Genomic DNA, 18,418 nt, shown 5'->3' with positions numbered 1-18,418 from the left:
ACTCAAATGTCTTAGAGCAAGTGCACTGCATCTGTGCAGAATGCAGCAGCCTCATCACACTGATGGCTCAAGAAGAGTTATGGGAGTGTCTGGCTACTGCTGCCAAGTCTCAGGATAAGGGAAAAACTGACCCAAGCTGTCAAGCAGAATCTAGATACAGAGCCAGACTATGTTCTCATGTGGTTTAACTAGTCAGAAGCCACAAAGTTCAGATTGATCATGCTGAGGGTTAAGGTGCTTCTTTAAACAACTCAGAGGACATAGAGAAGACAGTGATCCATAAGTAGGAAGCATGGTGGAGGTAAGCGCAGGGTCTCATCACATACCGGCAGGGAGAATGACGCAAAAAACAAGTTTTCTGAAAAATCAACAACAATTCCAGTGTTGTATGCACTTTCCCTTTTGTTTTTCAGTGTTACTGAAAATGTTAACCTTTTGTTTTGGTTGCTGACAATGAAGGGTTGTTCTCTGTTAAAAGTAAAAAGGAGGGGGGAAAAGCCATTACTGTTAAATAAAAAGGCCGGTATTTTAAAATTTCACTCCTTAAAAAACTAAACTCTTTAGACTTACTTAGAATACTGAGAAAATTGCTGTGTAATAAACTATCTTTGCATCAAAATGATACTGACAACAAACAAGTAAATGCAATTGGATTTTGTTCTTTGTTGCTATTATATTAGAGGGAATGGAACCATTTAACTACAGTAATTTTATATTTCTTGTTGTTTTACTCCTATCTGGATGGTAGACATTGAAATTTAGTTTTTAAAGGTCTTTATTAGTTATGAATATTTCTTTTGTAGAAAAACTCTATAAACATTCATTTGAATAAAGTAATCTAGTGTGTCTTTTATTTCTATATTTTACAACAAGCTTTAAAGTAAAACTTACTGAGCAGCTGGTATTTGTCGGACATCTAGGACTAGATCAGAAATGCAAAGTCCATCCTCACCACAGTCTTTGTGGAAAGGAATCTACGAAAAAGGAAAAAAAGATCCATACATTTGCTCTTGGGTTGAAAAAGCAAATTACAGAAGAATACATACAGTATTATTCTATTTATGTAAAGTACAAAACCAAACAATGTTCTAGGAATATATAAATGTTTAACAAAATAATAAAGGAAAGCATTAATAAACACAAAACTCAAGATAATCATTTGCACAGGGGGAGCTAGATGAAAGTGTCTATGGTGGGGACAGCTATACACAGAGCTTCATATGTATTGGTAATATTTTTTGAGTGTGAGCACAAGGCATTTGCTTTATTTTTATTTATTTCTTCAACAAATATATGTTGAACACATACAATAGGCCAGGCCCTGCTCTAGGGACTGGAAACACAGCAGTGAACAAGAAAGACAAAAATCCCTGCTGTCATGGAACTTAAGTGTTAGTGAACTTTATGCATATGGAATTGTAGTTCATTTAGAAAATTAAGAATTTACGGGCTGCATCCTAAGTATCCTTCAGACACTATTGCAGTGACTATGAAACTTTGTTTGCCAGTCTAAATCCAGGAAGTGTAAGCTGCACTTACACTGAAGACCTTGGCAGTCTCAGAATAGGCTTCAAGGGCAGGGCTAGTGCCAGGGTTTTCCAGACTGATGTCCACACGCAAATCCAAAGAGTTGACAACATCAGAGGGCTCCTAAACATACACACACACAAACACACAGGGAAAGACAGAGTCAGCTTATTAGGGCATAGCAGCATTAAAACAAGAAAATGATTACAAATGTGTTTACAGTTAAGAGCACAGTCAGCTCTCAATTATGTAGAATATCTTTGTTTTGAATAATCAAGACTCTCGCTTTTTTTCTTCCATCCTAATTCTGCTTTTAGCCTCTCTTCTACTAGGAAACCAAAGGAGACTTGGGTCTAGTAAGAATTTGAAGCAGGGATTCTTAGTTAAGCTCATCAGTTCTTGTCAAGACAGCACTATGTATATACAAATGAAACCCTAACATTTGAATTTGCTTTTCCTCAGAAGTGGGATCTTCTTTAGTCCATTCACAGGCAGGACTTACTCTTAACTCTTGGGGGCCTCCCAGAAGTCCTCCCAGAAGGACTTATTCCTTCTGGGGGCCTGTCTACCATGACAGCTCTGGACTATGAGGAGATGTTTCCTTGGCTGGCTGTGGGCTTAGCAAGTAGGATGTACTTTAATTGGCATTGATATCAAATAGAGAAAAAGGATTTTTTTTTTTTTAAACTTTAAGGAAAAACAGCTTGGCTGCCTCCATTTCCTCACTAGGGATTATATGTATAATCTTATCCACCACTTAGCACAGGATGGGAGAGAAGGGAAACAAGATTTCTTCCTTTAAAGAATCTATAAAATTGTCACCTTAACAAAAAAGAAGTCTATGTCTTCACAAACAAGAAACCTTCAAATTGAAAAATGAACTAAACAACTCAACTGATTTTAATTCATCTAACCATCAACTTTATGCTTTTCTAGTGTTTACACTTAGCATTTCTTGAAGTAAGACCTCTCAGTACCATCCATTTACATCAGAAATATTTGGGGTGCTCCTTAGACCTGCATATTCCTTGGGCCTTCAAACCTAGATTTCTGATGGTAAGAACCCAGAATATACATTTCCCAAAAGCTTCCCTGGCAGTTCTTTCGCTCCTTAAATTCTGAGAACCGTATTCTAAGAAAGTACTTAAATATCCTTTTAAAAAAGTGATTTCCTGAGTAAATTATCCTTTCAAATGCCATTATGTGGTTTCCAAGGTGGAAATATTCACATCATTAATAAAATAAATTTCTGGCTGGAAATTTTCTCCTGAAAAGCATTTTTCTTACTTGGGAAATTTTCAAAACCCATGTTAAATACAGTAATTACAGCACGCAATTAGAACAAATAATTGTTATCTCATAATCTACTATATTTCACCTATGTTAACTTAAATCTAATAGTAGAAACCACAATTGGAGTTATTTTTCAGTAGCTGAACAATAAATAAAAATTTTCCCTGATAGGAAAATATCAAAATAACAGTTATTGCCAATGGAAAGTTCTCTCTGTTAAACATTTAAGAAAACACTGTATCTATGATCTCTTTAAGAATTATATTTTTAGCCCTTTCATTGCAATTCCAAATGAAATTTGATGCTGCTGACTTATATAATAATAGATTGTGACCATAAATATTAGCATAAAGTAAATATGCTTCTTATTTATGGAATTACATAAGAAAGGCATTCATTAGAAGGGCGAGTGTTTTCTAACTCATAAGCTTCCATTTTTGACTTTTACCACTCGTTTGTCTTTAGGAAGAAATAAAGTGAAAAGGGATGTTCCTGAGGCCTTACCTGTATATAAATGATGTGCTCGGGGCAACTCTGTGCTTGATTTACTACCATATTCTTCTGCAGGCACCTTTCACTGTTTTCTTTAAATAACCCCCTGGAGGTTACTCTGGATGAAAATCCATCTGCATCAAGTGTGATGTTGTATACAATGGCTACGATAAAAAAATCATAAAGAAATGTTATTTCAAATCAACTTATAGCAAAAAGCATCTTTGCTTTATTGTGTCTTCTTGGACAAAGTATCTCACATCAAGAAAATATGGAAATAGTCTTCATATTGGTGGCTTGTGAACCATAGCTAGCACCACAAAGCATTTGTCATTCCAGCTCTGATGTGACATAGGTGACTGTGCATACAAAGAAATGTGATTCAGAGAAATGTGGCTGGGAGCGGTGGAAAGAAAACTAGACTTGCCGCCAGGAAACCTACTGTGATGAACCTGGTCAAATTGCTCACTCCCACAAGCACGGGTTTCATTAATCATAACACAGAGACACAGAATGGAAAGGAAGAGTTGCTGAGTGCCTGCGATTGGACACATTCTCATGTGTGCCATACAAGCTTTACAATGAATCTGGAAAGTGAATTTTATTATCTTATTTTTCAAATAATGAACTAGAATAAGTGATGTGAAATAATTCACCTCACATGGCTAGTCAGAAGTAAAAGTTGGGTATTTTTGAAATAATAGCTCATGTTCTTTCTGCTTCCATCCAGTTGTAAGAATTAATTGTTATTGTGAAGATTAACTGAGATACTCTAAGGGAACATGGACAGTGCTTGACCTATTCTAGATGCTCACATAGGGAAATGCATGCAACACTGCAGCAATAAAGTCTCAATCAGGCAGACTTGGTTTGAATCCTAATTCTGCTGTTTAGGAGCTCTGTGACTTGGGGCAATTTACTTACCCTCTTTGAACCTCTGTTTTCTAATACCAACTAATGAAAAAAAATTATGTGATAATAACTGATGTCAGTAGCCGATGTCTAAACTATCAGAATTATTACCTTCAACTAAAGTCCACTGGCCGTGTGTCCAAAATTGAGAGAGAACACCTGGTGCCATTCACAGCATCAGCTGCCTTGTTGCCTTATTTGGGGTTATTCTATCTTACTTTATTATTTTCAATATTTTAAAGGTTGTATATACTTCCCAAAACATGAATTCTACATGTTACCTTGAAAAAATCTATCACATATGTTGCACAATTTTTCTTGATCCAGTGACTTAACAATGCCAACAATGATGGATAAAATATTAAAGAATTAAATAAACTAAAAATAAGTTGTGAAGATGATGTAAAGGAAAAACAATGGCAAGGAGGTGAGTGCAGTTAGGACAAAGTTAGTCCACATTATAATGCTTTCCTTTTTTTTTCAAGTAGCTTTGTAAAAATGATACATCGCTTCATAGGCTATGTTATTAATCTTAAATTGAAGTGTGCACCTGATGCAATAAATGATAGAAACCATATGCTTTATAAATTCACTTTCCACAGTTGTGAAGATGGGATTCATGTCTTACATACTATTATTGCCAAGCAATGAAGTGACAAATGAGCTCACAATCATTTCACTCGGCTTGTCTGGGTGGACCTGAAGGCATCAGGAAAAAAGATTTAAAGGGAAAGATGCCCAATAGTAAGAAAGGCCAGAAACCCTCGGCAGCCTGTGGATGGGAAGGAAATTCTCTGAAAGTAGAATTTTTGAGTGTGCATCGCCATAAGGGTTGAAGTATAGTCAAAAAGGGAAGATCCATGAGACACACATATGCTTCGGGGCCAGAAGAGCTGACCAGTTTACTGTTTCTGCCAACTAATATATTTCCCAAGTTAATCTATTAGGCAGACTAGCCACAATGTTTATACAGCAACGGTTTTTGACTTAACTATCATGTGTGCTCAGTTAGATGTGCTACATGGCAGGTCAAGTGAGATATGCTACTCAAAATTGGGTCAATCTTTGAACATCTGCATGGAAAACTTCCAAATGTATATGAAAAGTAGGAAAATCTGGAAAGCATGTTAAGATTTGAATCTAATTTTGCTTTGTGTTCTCACCTTATTTGTATCTTGGTATGAATTATGGCAAATAACCTGCTTCTGTATTTTCAGCTTTAAGTTAATATATTTGTCACTTAATTGAATTCCTATAGGAACTACAGGTTCTGAAGTTTAAAGCCAAATTCTGATGGAAGGGGAATTGGGACCCACGAAGCAGCAGTTAATGAAAGAAGGTAGTTTTGAATCAAGTATTAAATTGCAAGCTATGTATTGAGCATGGTGAGATTATTGGGGCAGGAGAGATGAAGGTGAGATAGTGTGCTTAGAAGAAGCTTTGAAGAGGAGGCAGGACCTTTGCCAGGCCTTGAAAGACAACTTGGCCAGCCCAAGAGAAAAGACAACAATTCCTGCTGACGCTTGCCCACAATGATTTCCTCACCCTTCTCATCCGATGAGACATAATTCAGACTTTTATTCATTTCTCTGTACTATTTAGAACATTTAAAACACTGGGTAAAAGTTATATATTGCTTTTCATGTTTTCTTTCATTATTTCATGTTTAATTCCTCAACAACAGGAAAAATACTTGATACTTTTACTGAACCTGTCCTATATAGATCATGGCATAGCCAACGTGATATAGTCATTTGAGTGGCAGTTCAGCATGATCTGTGTATGCTCAAGGTTTTAAGTAAGAGAAATGGAGGTGAGAGAAACTCAAAGGATGGAAGCAGGAGGGCCCTTGGTTATGTCATAGAGATTACAACTTTCTGCAGCAGAACCTTCTAGAGATGTGGAAGGAAGATCTAAACGAAACTTCCATGACTAGTGAACCATTCTCAGGCATCTCCAGTGTAAGGAAACTTAAGTGTCTGTAACTAAAGACCCTTATTTCTCTTGGCCTACAAACCAAAATCTGTTATATTCAGGATGAAAACTCTGTAAGCCAACCAATTTCTATACAGATTATTTCAGATCTACGCACCCACTTGATTGTTTTGCTTAGTAGGTCTGAACTTTGCACTGAAGCAGAGTTTGAGAATTATCTGAGCATTCTTGTTGAGCAAAGTGATTTTTTCTGGTGTGAATGAAGCTTCTATAGCTACATCAGCAATACTTTGTGACCTAAAAGACATAAAGAGTAACAGATGGATGGATGTTATTACTAAGCACACATATTATATCCTTTATCACAGAGGACCCAGTACCAGCATTACTGAATTTTTCTCTCTACTGTCTATCAAAGCACTTTAGCAGTAGTTTATATTTGAAAGCTCTAAGATGGCAGACAGAGATAATTTTTATTTTTAAATTTGTGACTGCATCACTAACACAATCCACGTTTAACATATCAGTTATTTATTATACTTTAGGTTCTGGGATACGTGTATTTACTCTTGATACGCTACTCTGAAATGATTTTAACTGATTTATTCAGTAAATATATTCTCTTGTTTTTTAAATTCTTAAGTATTATTCTTGAATTTTATTTTTTCCACATAAAACTTTCATTCTGCAATAAAAATAATGCACTTCATTCTTTAAAAGCACAAGTGAGATTTGTAAATAGTATCATTAAACTCAGAAATAAAAAATAATCAATGAATATTATTTTTCTGTTCTTCAAATATTTGGACATTTAAAGCACATTTTTTGACAGAGACAAATGAATGGAGATTCTTGATTGAATAATCAACTTCCTTCTGATTCTATTCCCTTGCCAGCCCAATATACTTATTTTTGACCTTGAATCACATGACCTTCCTACTGTTCCCTCCGAATCTTCAACTCCTGTGGAGGTCAATGAGAAGTCAGCTAAACCTAAATAATGGCTTATTGTTTATGACTAATAATTTTAAAATATGCCATTCAGTCACATAGAAGTCACACTTTACTTGTGTGGTCTGAATTTTCAGTATTTTTGAATGCAGTCTCATGAGGCTTCCCTTCTGTACGCTGAGATAAGGCTATTTATAGGAAGATAACATTCAGAAATAGCCTGGATACCATTTAGAGAACTTTATGCTTTCTATGTACTGTTTTACTCACCATATGAGGAGAGAAATGTATTTCTAATGGTAAGCAAATATATCTATTTTTCCTACTTGGAGAAACACATTTATTCCTTTATGCAAACTATGATACATCAATTCCCTATAGTCTTACAGAATGCATGTGGCATTTCTATAATACCAGTACAGACATCTGTTCTGCTTTCTTAGCAGGTAATCTTTAGTTAGTTTGTGTCTGGCTCTTCCTGACTCACCAGAGTTGAACCACTTGTCCAAAGGCACCAATGGACACATCGGTGATGGAATCCCCATTTAAATCTCCATAGCCATCCAAGGACCTCCCAAAGTACTGGAGATGGCTCCTAAAGGCTCCATCGGATCCCAAGATTTTCTAAAAGAGCAAGTTTGACACGAAATTATAGTACACAACAGCTGAACCAGAAAATGGCAGCCTCTGAATTTCATTATTATATTTCTATATAGTAATTTTCCAGATTGTTTATTCTCTACAAATTCTAAAGATTAGTTTTTTAATCACATCTTATCTGATCTCTGCATCACTCTTACAGCCACATTTGCATCAAAGGGACAGCATAAATCTTTAATAAAAAATCATAAACCAGTGAAAAGACAGTGGACTGGGAGCAAATTGATGCAAGTTCAGGTACAGGGTTAATTTCCTAGTTCTTTTCCTTCCGGTCTTACTCCAAAATTGGCTGGTCAGTGAGGCCTCATTAGTCACCCCTTCAACCACCTGATACTACTATTGCTGAAATTTTATTTCCTATTTTAGTTTCATTTGCTTTTTTAAAAAAAAATTCCTTTATTACTATCTGGAACACTTTATCTTATCTACTTCTTTTTTTTTTTTATTTGTCTCCTCCAATATAATATAAGGCACACAAAGATCAGAATTGTGTCTGTCCTGTTCTTACTGCATCCCCAGAGTCTAGAACAGTGCTTGGGCACACAGTAGAGGTTCACTTAATGTTTATTGAGTGAAACAATGAAGTTACAAAATAAGAGGGATGGATCGCATGGTTTACATGACGCTTTCTATGTCTAATATGTTAAGACCCACAAATACATACATCACCATACAGCTCATGGATTACCTGGGAATACTTTGTGCGGATAGTGCCCTGATGACCATTGTAAATGTATACAGCTCCAGAATTCTGATTTTCTAGTGGTGAACCAACAATCACATCGTTAAAGCCATCCATGTTGATGTCTGAAAGAGCTGCAATTGCTGAACCAAATCGAGCATTTTCAATGCCCTCGGGGCCTTCAAGAAATTGGTGCTGACTCAAAATGCCCTTGCAAAGGGGAAACAAAAGCATGATTAAAGCAAACCTTACAACTTGTATAATTAAAATTCAGAGCAGCTGGGTGTAGTGGCTCATGCCTGTAATCCCAAAGACTCCAGAGGCTGAGGCAGAAGGACGACTTGAAGCCAGGTATTTGAGACCTGCTTGAGCAATAGTGAGACCTTGTCTCTATAAAACATTTTTGTAAAAAGTTAGCCAGAAGTGGTGGCGCACACCTGTAGTCCTAGCTCTCAGGAGGCTGAAGTGGGAGGATTGCTTGAGCCCAGGAATTAGAGGCTGCAGTGAGCTATGATCACACCACTGCACTACAGCCTGGGTAACAGAGCAAGACCCTATCAATTTAAAAAAGTGAAAGAAATATGATAAAATGAAAAAGAAAATAAAATTCAGAGCAATCGATGACCAAACATTTTTCAATGTTAAAAATGGATAGAATTTTAAACCTGAACTATTTATGATCGGAATTATAAATAAGAATTTCAGTAAGGTCATAAATAACTGCTCACAAACCAAGGTGAAAGGAGATAATTCTCTTTACTGTAGCTGAACAACATCCATTTCTTGGTCTCATTTTCCTCTCAATAATACGATCTTCACCTATTTCCAACCTTTTGATTGAAAATTTTTCTGGTGAAAATTACTAATATCATGAATGAAATTAAAGCAGACACAGAACAAAATAAAACACAACATCTTGATTTAGGCTTTCTGTAAAAATGACCAAATAGTGACATAATTATAGTGGTACAGGAAGTAGAAAATGAGATTGTTAATATCTCCATTATTAAAAACACTAAATAATTCTGTGCAAAGGAAAAGACGTTTCCTTGTAAAAATGGTTTTCTCTTAGATTTTATAATGAAGTATGGAACTATTTCATGACTTCACAAGAAAGCAATGTTTCTCAACCATGAAACTGGGTCAGTGTTGATTCTTTCTCCTCTATTATAATCTTATAAAAATTTTTACTTAGTTTGACACGGTATTAAAAGATCTGTTCATTTTCAACAATTAATGATAATTCAGTATATCTCACAAGTAAGAAATATCTAAAGAATGGGGGATTTGCCAGTTTTTCAACAAGTAACTAGGTCCAGCCTTTGTTGATACTCAATTACACATTCTTTATATGTATAATTGCTTTAGAATTGTTTTAATCAATTACTTCTGTTAAAAGATTAATTTTTACATAAATATCAATAAATCAGGTAGTACAAAATATCACAATACTTAAACATAATATTTACTACTTTAACATCAGCTTCTTTTTTTCTTATATACTAAGGAGCATATAATTTTCTATGTCAATCTGTGCCTTTAATTTGGTTTTCTTTTTTATTTCATGGAGTTCCCTATACTTATATACATGGATTTAGAGAGTTCAGTCCACAAAGTGGAAAAATTATGCTTTGCCATGTTAACGTATGGTGTTTTTTTGTGGAAGGACTTGAAACTTCAAGAGTTGGATACATGCCTAAATGTTACACTAAGCAATGACACTTCCTGACAAACTAATGTAGGAAGCATCTGGGATCACAAGGAATTTACAAAGTGCTTGTACAACTTGTGTTTTTCACTGTCAACTGATAGTAAGAAAGCATTGCCCTGTTACTGTTGTCTTTATAGCAAAAAATTACATGTGATACTAGAGAAATACGCAAATGTTTGTGTGTGTGCATATTTCAATTAACGATGTGCACTTATAATGGCTTTATTTGCATAAGAGACTATATATTCAAAGACCTCTCATGGAAAATGGCAGTACACTATACATTCAACTCTAGTTTTTCCTGCTAATGTGATTTTTAAAATCATAACTTAATGGGGACATCCTCAAAAATGATGAAATGTAAACCATACTATCTGTGCAAATTATCATTAAATAATAATAAATTTTTCTTTCCAAATGCAAGTTAAATTACCAGTACTAAAGCAAATTAAACTATTAGTTTAATGTGTTTTTTTTACCTTCTTGATGGTAAACAGGTAGACTCTTCCTTCCTCTTTCTTTAGGTCATTCATGTACATTGGTGCACCTACCAAGAGCACGTCTGTAATGGTGTCTTTATCCACATCAACTGAACACAGCACACTACCGAAATAGGAGCCAATCTGGAGTAATAAAACATGTTAAACTTAGAATTCCTAAGATTCATAAACTTCTAATATTACACTGAACATTTACTTGCTCATTCAATACACAAAAATTGAGTGTTTACTATTTGCAAAGTGCTAGGAACATGAAGACAGACGGCATAGTCCCTTCCCTCAGGTTCTAACACCATCTAACACCTGGTTCTTAAATCTTAGTGTGCACAAGAATCTCCCAGAAAATGCCTTTGAAATACAGATCCCTGAGACCCATTTCTAGAGATTCTGATGTAATGTCTAGGATGTGATCCAGAACACAGCAATTTAAATTAGCATTCCAGGTGTTTCTGATGCCAGGGGGTCAAAGACATAAGGCAAACCTTTTGTAGGTATGTGAGGTTTGTCGTAGCGAAAGGCAGGAGGGGTAGAGGCAGGGAGAATAAATAATTAAGCTTCTATAGTAAAATAAATTGTGATAGAGGCAAGTCCCAAATGCTGAGTGATCAGAAAGCAGAAGAGTCAAGAAGGCTTAGAAAGTTAAAATATCATTCAAATTTCAAAGTAAGAAGGACATGAAGTTTTCTAGGCAGAGGGAAGTGGGAAAGCACATATGATGATGTAAGTGTACCTGGCATGATATGAGACAGGTAAGTAGTTGCTGGATAGATTGGGACAGGAAGACTAGGTGGAGATAAATTAAAATAAGAAAAGTTGAGACTTTGAACCTTCATCCCATTCAACAATGTTCAATGCATGCCTATGTGAACACTTTTTAAGGATTTAGAAATGACTAAGAAATGATTCCTTCCATAACACTGTCACTGTTATTTTCTAAATTAAAAAAGAACTTCTTTAAAATATTAAAAAAGAGAAAAAAGTATGTGACCATAGCTAATTTGTGGTCATGGAAGTCAAGAACTCAGGTCTTCTTACTCCTAGAAAATCCATAGCAACAGCAGGATCACACTTAATCTCAGAGAAGAGAAATCTTTGTAAGTTTCTCCAGCTTAAAGAAGGAAACCACTTTTTGTTGGTTGTCAGGGATTAGTGATGCTCATTTTAAATGTGTGTCAAGCCCCTGGGTCAAAACTGTGTAGTAAGGAAACAGGAAGCAATCAGCTGGCCTTTGCTCTAGCAACAGACCTTTGCTGTAGTGGGCCATACCTGAGATTCATCATAGGGTCTGACTACCAAACTGTCACCCATCAGCTGAAAGCGGCAGAGAAGATAATTGTTTTACTTTTAGAATCTTCAAAACCAACAGGACATTCTGACAGCTCCAGATGTAAAAGTTCAGTCCTTATAATGTTATGCTGCTCCCTTCTTCTCATTATTTCCTCTCCAAATACTTGTTCCTAGTGTGTGCTTACCTACAAAGCAGTGGTTAGGTGCCTGCCATCACAACTCAATAGTGTCCATGCATTATTAGTCCAGGGAGTCAAAAACATGAAGGGGATGTAATCAAACAGGACAGCCTCTGAGTCCAGAAAGGACTGAGTTTTAATGACAGCTCAATCCATGGACGCTGTGTGACTTTAGAAAGCTAGCTAAATTCCCAGCAAGTTGTCAAAAGGGAGGGCTGTCTTCTTGGTATTGTTGTGACGATTTAAGGAATACACTAAGTAAACTCAGATTACAGAGCCAATCACAGAGTAGGCACTCAGGCCATGTTGTTTTCCATTTCTGCTCACCCGACTCCCCACCTGCCCAGCTGCCCATAAAATTAATTTCACCTGCTAAACAGTGAGATTTACCTGGTCACCTCGGTGAGCCTGAATAACTGTGATATTGCCATTCTCATTCACACTATATAGCACTATCTGGCCGGTATAATTTGCCCGAGGAGCACCAGCAACAAAGTGGGTGCTTTCTCCAGTAGAAATTGCAGCTACAGAGTAACCTAAAAGGGAAGGAGCAATAGAGTGATTACCATTGAATATCTGAGCAAAATCAGGTTAAAAGAAGTGAGTAAAGGTGACCAGAGATCCTTTTGTGTTAGATGTGATGCAAAGTTTCTAGTGCTCCTGAATACATCAGTGAGGACATGTCTTCCTTTTTCTAAGATGAATTGCTCCTGTCCTTTGACCTGCAGCACTTCTCTGTGTAGGTGGGACTTCTACCTATAAAACTGCCTCTAGATTCCAGGCTGTCCTCATCAGCCACCTGTGAACCTGGCATTCAACAAATATTTCTTGAACGAATGAATAAATGTATTTAAAAGGTAGTATTGCACAGTAGAAAGAACACAGGTCTTGGAAACAGTCTGAGGTTCAAATTCTGGATTTGCCACTTACTAGGTTGTTGAACGTTAGACAAGTTGTTAATCTTGCTATCTCTCAAAGGCAAAACATCCCTGAAAGACTTGTTGGAAAGATTTAAATGTTTATGTAGATAGACTAGCCAGCTCAGGCACTGTCCCATAGTAAGTCTGCAAAATCAGTGGCTGCTTATTATAAGAATAAGAAGACTCATAGCTCTAAAATACTATAAGACTATCACTTACTGTATCGACTTTTGGGAACTATTTCCATTTTGGAGGAACACAATCATGTTCCAGGAATTACAACCACTTGACCAGCCAGAAGAAACTAGTGAGTATAATATAGTATTCCAATAAGTAGTTACGCCTTAAGGCCCGACTGGCAAAGAGACAACATATATATGTGTAATAAATATGATAATTAGATGACAGTTCAAGGGTTTTGCTGAACTCACCCTGAGATTCAACAAAGAGCTGGTTTAAAGCAAGGGAACTTCAGTTTGCTGAGCCAATTATTACTATGCCTTACCTAAATATGAACTGTGATTTCTGTCCTGCAGAATTTGGTCAAAGGCTTGTTTAGGAAAGATCAAATGGCCATGAGATGTCTTCTGGACAATGGTCCCACTCCAGCCAAAAGCTCCCACTGCACCCAGCATCAGAATATCCTAAAATAATTGAAAAATGAAGATCATTAAAACAAATCACCGTTAAAACATAAGAATGCAGGGTAGGCAAAACATTGAAATAAATTGTTTAGATGTATTAAAAATGATGAAATATATATGAACATATATTGATATATCTTAGAATTGTCTTAATATATTTGTGCTAGAGAACAAGCCTTCCCATTGGCTGTGTTATTTTGGACTTTATTTAGTATGACATGTTATACAGACAAACGTTTGTAATAACCTGTAGTACAGGACAGGTACATAGCCATCTTCAAATTTCCCGTTCAAAGGCATATATGTGCCAATGGTAAACCCTTATGAACTTTAGAAAGGAGTCAGAAGTGAGTCTCTCACTCCACATATTTATAAGGAAAGCTCACAGCCGGATGTGAGACATGCTTGAGAAACAGGAAGTACTGACACAGGAGAGACGGAGATGCTGCTGCTATCCCAGACACGGCTCGGGAGGCCCTCTTCCGACCTGTTCTATTTTCAGCTTTCTTCCTCTCTCTTCCTGACCCCTTCTCAAATGTTCCAGTACATTCCTATATTCCATCTATTTGATAATAGCATATCTACAAGAGGCACCTTTAGCTGTGACCTTCAATCTATTGGAAGGAAAATAACCATTTGTCAGCCCTGTGGGGAGGGCAAAGGAGGAAGCCTACTCTGGATTGACCTGAAACCCAATCTAAACAGTCAAAGCTATAAATCATCAAAGGAGGCAGACTTAATGAGGATGAGATACACTATTTTTAATTTTTTGTTCTTCTATCTTAGAACATACCAAAGATAAGATGTTGGACTAAAAAATACAAGCCATGAAAAATAGCAAGTAAGGAAAAGATGTGTTCTACTTTGAGGATAAGAGACCATGAAGTTATGTGAATGACTGTAGTAAATTGAGTGACTCTGGATTTGGGGTGCATGAAAGGACTTCAGCGTATGTACAAAAACCTGCTGGGATTGTGTGGTAAAATTCTCCGTGCATAGATTCATTTACATTTTTTCTGAGGGAAAGATCCATAACTTCTATGAGCATCTCTAAGGATTGACGATCCAGAAAAAGTCAGTTCCTTTGATTCGAGGCAGAAAACAAGCTGTTCTTGGTCCTCTGACCTGCCAGTCAAATCCTCTGACTTCTTATTGTTCCTCAAATATTTCCCAGGATCTCTTTCTTTTTTTTTCCCCTCCTTTCACTATCTCTCTCACCTCCTGACTCAAATTAGAATCAGGAGCCCAGGAGGTGGATGTTTCTGAGAGATAGAAATAGACTTCCCTGAGCTGAAAAGACAGTGTGGTACTCCAATTCCATCTCACATTTTTCCTACCTCCTTATTTTTTCAACTCTTTTCTGTCTGCTTTTAGAAAAAGATACTATGACAACTCAGAATTCGACCATGACAGTGATGACAAGAGTACATGTTTTTAACAAACATTTCCAGTAGTTCCAGTTCTTTTCAAAGAAAATTCCTGCAGGAATAATACCTTAATATACAGTCTGTGCCCCGGAGTACTCAAAGACTTTCTTGTATACTATCAGTTTTCCCCCATATAAGATCCCTGTGAAACAGGGAAGGGAAGACATTATTAACCTTCAAATTTGAGAGGTAAATCAGCAGCACAAAGAAACTAAATGAACGTGACTAGGAATCAGAAGGGCTGATCCCTAGATGGCTGTCTTCCCATTTTATGTATAAGGCTACTGTGTCTGGAAGTGTTATGCCAAATGACAACATGGCCTGAAGCTATCTGATATACACACATTTTGAGAAAAGTAATCCGCGCTGAATCCCACTTGTGACATTTCCATCTGAAAGTTGTCTCCTCCTTGAACAGTACCTGGAACATTCGATTTTAAGAATTTTATTACTGTCAGTAATTTTAAATCAAGTTTTCAAACACAAGCAGGCACGTATGTACACACACGCCTACAAACACAAACACAAACACAAACACACACTGTTCTAATACTCACCCCAAAATACAGAGCTTGTGTATTCTGGGAAGAAGAAATTACTAAGAAAGTGTTCTAGCAGGTTATAGAAATAACAATACTTCCAAGGTAGTGTTCAAAGTTGGCATTAATCTTAACTGAACATTAATGTATTTAGCAGAATATGTATGATGTTCTTGATACCAAAGGATACTCAACAAAGGGTATAAGGTAAGATGAAAACTGAGATGATAATTTTTAAAAAACTTGATCATTACTAGCTAAGAAACTAACTGAATTTTTAGCTTTGAAATATTGGTACTGATAATGTACGCATATCTCAGATGCAGTTAGAAGGGCTGGGCAATTGATCTGTAGTGAAGACTGCTGGGAGATAATTGAGTTCGCTATTAGAAATCAGAATTCGAGACTAAGTAGGAATTTTACCAATTGGGAAGTTTGTTCTGGTTCTGTATATGTGCTTGCCTCTGTCACTAACACTGTAAGATGCAATTGGTACTTATTTTCCATACAGTGTGATCAAAATGGCTACGTTTCACCAATCTTCACAAAAAGGAAGCTAAACTTTAATACAGAAAAGAAGACAAACAGTACTGTACAACATAGTCTTATTTAGAAGATAATTTACACAGGATGAGTAGAGATAATTTTTAATAAAATAGAATAATGCTCCCCAAAGTCCATAATAACAAATAATGCTCAAAATCATTTCTAGCTAGCTTGTAGATTGCAATTGTTCGCATTCATTCCACTACAAACAAATACAATTATCGGTGTGGATAGCCTAGTGATTTTGTGTTATTTCAGGGTACATTGGATTTAAATGGTTATTTAAACAACTTTGAAGCACCATTGGATACTGAAGAAGCAATAAAGCTTTTTGGGTAATTCCAGTGGATAATCAAATCAAGATGTGACTATATGAATGAATAATTTATGCAATTCCTTTAGCCCCAGACTCTAAGGCTGTACCTGATACATAGGTTTTCAATAACATATGGTCTTTATTGCAAAGAGTTATTTGGGTTAACCATCAAGAACTAGGATTTGGGTCATGTGTGTTTTTTTTCTTTTAACCAACTGTGAAGCGTGTGCTAGTCCTCCACACAGTGAGCTCCTCAACACATGATCTTTCTGCACAACTAGATTTTCCAAGTCCACCTAAGTAAATTATTTTAGGTCCTATAAATAAAATGCTTCCTCAAAAACTGAACTATTAAAAATCTTTGCTGCATTTTTCTAATTTTAAAAATATATATGCTTACTGTAAGCAAATTCAATGATTTTAGAACTTACATAACACAGTATAAAAAGGTAAAACTATTTATGATTCTAATAGATAGATATTAATACATTGTCCCTCAAAAGTCATAACAATTTATCATCCTATCAACAGTGTATGAGCTTCTTTGCTTCCTGATAATCTCTCCAGGATTAAACATTATTATTCTGTGTCATCTTTTAGGCAAAACATATTGTTGGTTTAATTTATATTTTTAAATACTTACTGAAAGTATTTAGAAATATACTGTGTAAATTGGGAATATTTTCTTATGTTTATCGGTCATTTGTATTTTATCACTTATAAACTATTTATTCATGTTTTTCATACATTTTTCTTACTGATTGTAGTAGCTCTTTTTATACATGGTATACAAATTAACATTGATAAAGCAAATATGTGATAATAAACAATTATTTAAACATTTTGAAAGGAAATTCTTGAAAGGAGGTTTTTTTTTTACCTTCAATGCTGAAAATTTGTTCTCCTAATGTCCCAGCCTTTTCTAGTAGAGCTGCTTCATCAGACACATTGAAAAAGTATCTTTCTGTTGGAATACTAGCGATTGCTTTTATTTCTTTTATTAAATTTTTAGTATCAAGGGCGTTTCTGTTTAAGTACCCAAGAACCTTGAAAATAGAGGAAGAGAATGTACAGTCATTACTGCTGTACATTTTCCCTATGAGTACATTCTAGTCTATTTTGAACACAATAGTCCCTCTGGAAAAGTAAATCAAGCAACATTTCCACAACCCTTTATTTAGTAGATGGGATTGAAAATCATCAAGAAGCAGAGATAGAGTAAGAACTTTCTTTTATATTCAACTATTAACAGCCAATGGGAAAGTGCAGCCTTGAGAAGTGATGCTATAAAGAAAGATTTACCCAATAGCTGCAAGACAAGCAAAAAGAAAAGCCACTTACCGCTATGCCAAACCTCAGTATATTGTCGTGGTTGCATTGATCAATCACAGCTTTCAGCATTGAACCATCATGTGATTCACCGTCAGTTACAACTACCATTACTTTGGTAGCACTTCGTCGTCCACCAGAAGCTGCTGAATAAGCATATTTTCTGTGGCAGATAAAATTAAGTAAAGACTTGCTATCAAAATACTAAATTAATATGAGAACCTCTGGTTTAAAATAGAAACATGAAACTAGCTTCTTTAAACACCCCGTATTAACTCTGGCGACATATTTAATTTTCCATTTGTAGCTTGTAGAGAAACATATACAAATGTAAGTCTTGCTTGACATTAAAAACAACGTCTTGTGTGTCAGGGCATATGTGTGTATAAGTGTGCATGTATTTATCCCAGTATTCCTTAGAATTCTTTTCTTCTAAGAAAGTTGAATTAATAAGTATGAATCAATAAAGCAAAGATATTTCTGTTATAAATTTTATGCATTAGGCTTGTGTTTACTTTTTCAATACTTATTTTTTTAAAAGTAATAGATATCCACAGTTAAAAAAAAA

At 35.8% G+C, this 18,418-nt stretch overlaps 1 protein-coding gene across 1 annotated transcript in view; it reads right to left on the bottom strand.

Moving 5' to 3' along the window:
• ITGA2 (integrin subunit alpha 2) overlaps positions 1 to 18,418 on the bottom strand; it is a 67,073-nt gene that overhangs the window by 17,661 nt on the left and 30,994 nt on the right. The window contains exons 8-20 of the mRNA XM_058434238.1: positions 17,863 to 18,013; positions 17,402 to 17,567; positions 15,465 to 15,541; positions 13,555 to 13,693; positions 12,520 to 12,665; positions 10,643 to 10,786; positions 8,459 to 8,662; positions 7,598 to 7,734; positions 6,317 to 6,456; positions 3,325 to 3,476; positions 1,540 to 1,650; positions 892 to 974; positions 327 to 468 (exon numbers count right to left, since the gene is read on the bottom strand). Of these exons, the coding sequence (XP_058290221.1) occupies positions 327 to 468; positions 892 to 974; positions 1,540 to 1,650; positions 3,325 to 3,476; positions 6,317 to 6,456; positions 7,598 to 7,734; positions 8,459 to 8,662; positions 10,643 to 10,786; positions 12,520 to 12,665; positions 13,555 to 13,693; positions 15,465 to 15,541; positions 17,402 to 17,567; positions 17,863 to 18,013 (1,792 nt within the window). The remainder of the gene's footprint in view (positions 1 to 326; positions 469 to 891; positions 975 to 1,539; positions 1,651 to 3,324; positions 3,477 to 6,316; positions 6,457 to 7,597; positions 7,735 to 8,458; positions 8,663 to 10,642; positions 10,787 to 12,519; positions 12,666 to 13,554; positions 13,694 to 15,464; positions 15,542 to 17,401; positions 17,568 to 17,862; positions 18,014 to 18,418) is intronic.

This window comes from Hylobates moloch, unplaced genomic scaffold (genome assembly GCF_009828535.3).
Source record: "Hylobates moloch isolate HMO894 unplaced genomic scaffold, HMol_V3 SCAFFOLD_23, whole genome shotgun sequence".
In the NCBI taxonomy this organism is placed as follows: Eukaryota; Metazoa; Chordata; class Mammalia; order Primates; family Hylobatidae; genus Hylobates; species Hylobates moloch.
Note: the sequence above shows the minus strand (reverse complement) of the source record. Positions and strands in the feature narration are given on the sequence as shown.